This window comes from Grammomys surdaster, unplaced genomic scaffold, assembly GCF_004785775.1.
Source record: "Grammomys surdaster isolate TR1022 unplaced genomic scaffold, NIH_TR_1.0 217, whole genome shotgun sequence".
Taxonomy (NCBI): domain Eukaryota; kingdom Metazoa; phylum Chordata; class Mammalia; order Rodentia; family Muridae; genus Grammomys; species Grammomys surdaster.
Genome location: NW_021604662.1, coordinates 3,416,247 through 3,421,058, shown reverse-complemented (window position 1 = coordinate 3,421,058; position 4,812 = coordinate 3,416,247). Strand labels below are relative to the sequence as shown.

Below are 4,812 nucleotides of genomic sequence, written 5' to 3'. Positions count from 1 at the left end.
GTGTGTGTGTGTGTGTGTGTGTGTGTGTGATCCTAAATAGCTAATCCTAGAATGAACAAACAGCCATGGCTATACCTTCAAGATATGTTCATTGGATGCTTTGTCGTCAGGGGACACATACAAACGGATGAACACAGAATTGCTGTATTGACCACGGAATGTTGCCAGTGTTTGCAGTAGACTGAATTTTCTCTCTGACCAAACTCCTTCAGGACCAATATTAGCTTCAAGCACTGGCCAGCGGAAAGGTGAATGCCGCAAGATGTGGAGCAGTGGCTTGGCATCTGCTTTTTCAATCGCTTCTGAAAGAGTAGATACAAAGAGCAAGTTAGAAATGTAAATTAGAATCCTTGCACTTGGGAGATAGAGGCTGGAGGATCAGAAATTCTAAGCCACCCTCAACTTCATGGTGATTTCTCAAAGCCAACCTGGCTCCATGAGACCCTAACTCAAAACAATGACAAAAATAAATTCCAAACTGGTTCACCAAGCAAGACTGCAAATTTATCTTCTCCAGAAAAAGTCCCATAAAGCCCTCCACTTGAAAGTTCAGCTGTTAGAGAGAGGGTGAGAAAAGGAGAGTGGACTGAAAATAACTCCAGGAACAGAACTATCTGTCACAGACTTCAGTGAACCTGGTGGAAGTTCTCTATAATGAAGATGGGCTTAGTGAATAGATCCCAGACAATGAATGAACTTAAGCAGGTGGTACTCATTATTGGCACCAAGGAATAACCTTAACTAAACAATATGGTTCACTTAAGACAAAGATGTCCCAGTGGATAGGTGTTTCTAGCATATCAAACAATATCCCCACATCCTAAATCAGTTAACACACTTTTTTAGAAGCACTGGCCTCAACTCTGCAATGGCCTTGAGAGACTAGCTTGAGGCCTTTGTCTCCCAACAAGCATGCCAGTTAGATGACAAAGTAGCCTGACATGCCTGGAAATCTAAATGGTACTAGGTTCCAGTATTTTCTATGGAACATAATTCACATATGTATATGTCATCTTGAACTTTTTCTTGGCCCAGAACTAGCCTGGATATGGATTTCAGATTTTTGTACTAGATATAATGGGATTTTCCCTGCTGCCCTATCCAAGTTCTTATATAGTAACTGATACTAAATAATCCAGTCCTGGAAATAAGGTTATTTCCTTGTGGCTGGATTGATGGCACAGCTGTTAAGAGCACAGGGTGTCCTTGCAGAGGACTTAAGTTCAGTTCTCCACACTCAGATTGGGTAGTACACAACAGCATGTAACTCCAGTTCCAAGAGCTCTGTCCTGGCTGGTTGTGTGTGTCAACTTGACACAACCTGGAGTTATTACAGAAAAAGGAGCCTCCCTTGAGGAAATGCCTCCATGAGATTCAGCTGTAAGGCATTCTATCAATTAGTGATCAAGGGTGGGAGGGTCCTGCCCATTGTGCATGTTGCCATTCCTGGGCTGGTACTCCTGGATTCTATAAGAAAGCAAGCTGAGCAAGGCAGGGGAAGCAAGCCAGTAAGTAACATCCTTCCATGGCCTCTGCATCAGCTCCTGCTTCCTGACCTGATTGAGTTCCAGTCCTGACTTCCTTTGGTGATGAACAGCAATGTGAAAGTGTAAGCTGAATAAACCCTTTCCTCCCCAACTTGCTTCTTGGTCATGATGTTTGTGCAGGAATACAAACCCCGACTAAGACAGGCTCCTACAATCTTATCTGACCTCCACAGTCCCACAGTACTCATGCATTCATGTGTGTGTGTGTGTGTGTGTGTGTGTGTGTGTGCACCTGTACACCTAATTAGAAACATAAAATAACAAAATCAAAAGGTCTTTACAAGATTATTTTCTTCACTACAACAGCCACATATTAGCTAAAAAAAAAAACTCATCAAATTCCAATGTTTGAGAATTTTTATTGCCTAAATAACACCTTTAAACGGTAATAGAATTTTAGTCCTCTCTTCCTTAAAAATATCATTAAACATTAATAGGATTCTGAAGTCTAAGGATCATAAATATTTTATTTCTTTTTCTTTCTTACTCACTCTCATTCATGCAGGATGAATAAAGGATTTTGGCTTTCTGTACAGCTTCAGTGTCCCGCCTTCGACTGACTGATTTCTCCAGAAGTCCTAGGAAGGTGAAAACAGGATTCATTAGCATCCATCCATATATGATGTCAAATTGAAGGTCAGCCTCCAGAAAATTAAATACGAAGACAGACAACTCTGAAAAATACAAGGCATGCAGGCAGCAGGAGAGATTCCAAGCTGCTTGAGATCCAAATAAAAACAATAAATGTTCTCTTATCCAAGGTTCACCTAAATCAAAAGAAACCCAAGGTTCAACTTCCATCTGAGACTAGACTTTCTACAGGGGTTAATTTCTTCCACCACCTACACAAAAGGAAGCAAACTTCATTTATTAAAGAACCAAAAATAACTAGATTCAGTCTGTTGTTTCTGGACCAAGTAATACTCTCAATGGAAGTAATTTCATCAGGGTCAAGTTTCTTAAGATTTTTTTTCATAACTCAGCCTCTCAGGGAGGTCACCTGGAAAAGAATTTCCCATTACAAGTTTTATTTGGTGTTGCATAAACATGTCATAGACATTTTTTAAAAAGTTGTTGCAACAGGAAATAAAGAAGCAAGGTTGGAAAGCCTACCCAAATTGTCTAAAAAATGTGGCCACTTATACATGCAAAGTTCTGAATATTGAATTGAAGCCATAAACAAAAAAAGTCTTCCAGATCTTCTTAGAAATTTATTTTCTACTTATAAAACCACCAATAAGAATATTTGAAGGTTAAAAAAAGCCAAATGGTTATTGTCACTCTTCTTTCAAATAAGGAATGAAGAAAGCCAGAACTTAGTGGAAAGAAACTTCTTTAAAGGAAAAAATGAAGGGAAAGGGATGGGAAGAAAGGAGGGATGGAGAGATGGATGGACAGAGGGATGGAGGAAGAATTCACTTTGAATTGGCCTGTATCAATTTACCAACCTGAAGCCAAGTTGATCAATCCCTTTGGCAAGGCCTATTTTCATGTTGTAAAACTGCTGCTATCAGGGAACACACTTGACAGCCTCCAAATTCACAGTGGAATAGATGTTCCTTCAGCTCTCTGAAGAGCTTCAAGGCACAATGTTTAATGCTAATCAATTTGATAAATTGATATATAATTGATAAATTATTAAATTGATAAATATATAATTGATAAACTGATATATAATTGATAAATTGATTACATATTCTCAGAACTGACTTCTAAACTGCAAGTTTTACACTTCAAAAAACTGAAACCCAAAGCTCTTGTTCAGTTTTTTTTTTTAAGATTTGTTTTTTTTATTATGTGTCTGTGTGTTTGTTTTTATGTCTATGTATGTGCTTGTTTGCAAGTGCCAACAAAGGCCACAAAAGGGTGCTACATCCTCTGGAGCTAGAGTTAAAGGCTCTTGTGAGCTGCCCAATGTAAGTGCTGGAAACTGGTCCTTGATTTTTATTTTTATAAGCATCTGCACATTAACCAAGCCCATAACACTACATAGATTCTAACAACCTAAACGCTTGTTTGATATGAACATTTTAAATTACATGTTTTGTATTTCTTATGTATCATCATAGCAAGAAAAGTTAGACAACCTGCTCCAGAAATAAAGGAGGTTTGTTTTTCAATCAACAACATGCTCAAACCATTTCCACACATACTTCCACTTAGGTCATCTTACATGCCTTTCTGATACATCGCACATGCAGGTTACAGTCATTAGACTATTGGAAAGACACATTTGGAAGTAAAGAATCCAAATTTCATTTTGGGTTCTGATGATATTTCAATGTTATAAACTCTTGGTAGGCTGCACACACGAGTGCCTGAAGGATCAAGAAACAAGCCACAGGAGCAAAATGAAGCACAGGCTTTTAATACTTAACTATTTGTGTTTCCAATGCATATTGTAGACCACAGGAAAAAAAGAGGAAACATATGTTGAACAGATCAATCCTAAAATTCTAGCCATGCACAAACATTAATAATTTATACTGTTCAAAATTCTGGTTTCTGTACTAGAATGTGGCATTTCAAAGAATATTTTGCTAATGCTCTGTTCTTTGTCACAACCTTTCTCTGCTCCTCTCCCCTTTCTCTCTGTATCAAAGCAGGCAGGAAAGCATTGCTGTGCAGATTGGGATGTGGCCATAAGCTCCAACACCACTTTCTTTATCTCAGCATGTGCATTTGTGAGAAAAGAAATAAGACCAAGCCTGAAGAGTCATTAGTAAGCAGAAAATAATACCCACCTGTCACAGGTAATTAATTATTCACATTATTAAAATGTCTTCAATATGGGGAGGTCACCCATATAGGACTTTCCCTGCATAGCCAGTGTTATTAGATTTTTCAATCTTTCCTCCTCTAGGGAAAGGCTGGAAGAAGCTGAGGGCAAGGGTAGCCCCATAGGAAGACCAGCAGTCTCAACTAACCTGAACCCCTGAGATCTCTCAAACACTGAGCCAACAACCAGACAGCATACACGAGCCGATATGAAGCTCTGACACATATACAGCAGAGGACTGCTGTGTCTGGACTCAGTCAGAGAAAATGTACCTAACTCTCAAGAGACTGGAGGCCACAGAGAATGGGGAGGTCTGGTGGGGTGGTGACATCCTCATGGAGATGGGGGGAGGTGGTATGGGATGAGGATCTGTCGGAGGGTGGATGGGAAGGGGGTAATGACTGGACTGTAAGAAAATAAAAGTAATAAAAAAGAAAGAAAGGAAGGAAGGAAGGAAGGAAGGAAGGAAGGAAGGAAGGAAGGAAG

The 4,812-nt window shown here is 39.3% G+C and overlaps 1 protein-coding gene across 1 annotated transcript in view; it reads right to left on the bottom strand.

The window, feature by feature from the left end:
* The window catches only part of Phex (phosphate regulating endopeptidase homolog X-linked), a 225,613-nt gene that overhangs the window by 180,686 nt on the left and 40,115 nt on the right, over positions 1–4,812 (bottom strand). The window contains exons 5-6 of the mRNA XM_028772694.1: positions 2,039–2,125; positions 76–302 (exon numbers count right to left, since the gene is read on the bottom strand). Coding sequence (XP_028628527.1) covers positions 76–302; positions 2,039–2,125 — 314 coding nt within the window. The remainder of the gene's footprint in view (positions 1–75; positions 303–2,038; positions 2,126–4,812) is intronic.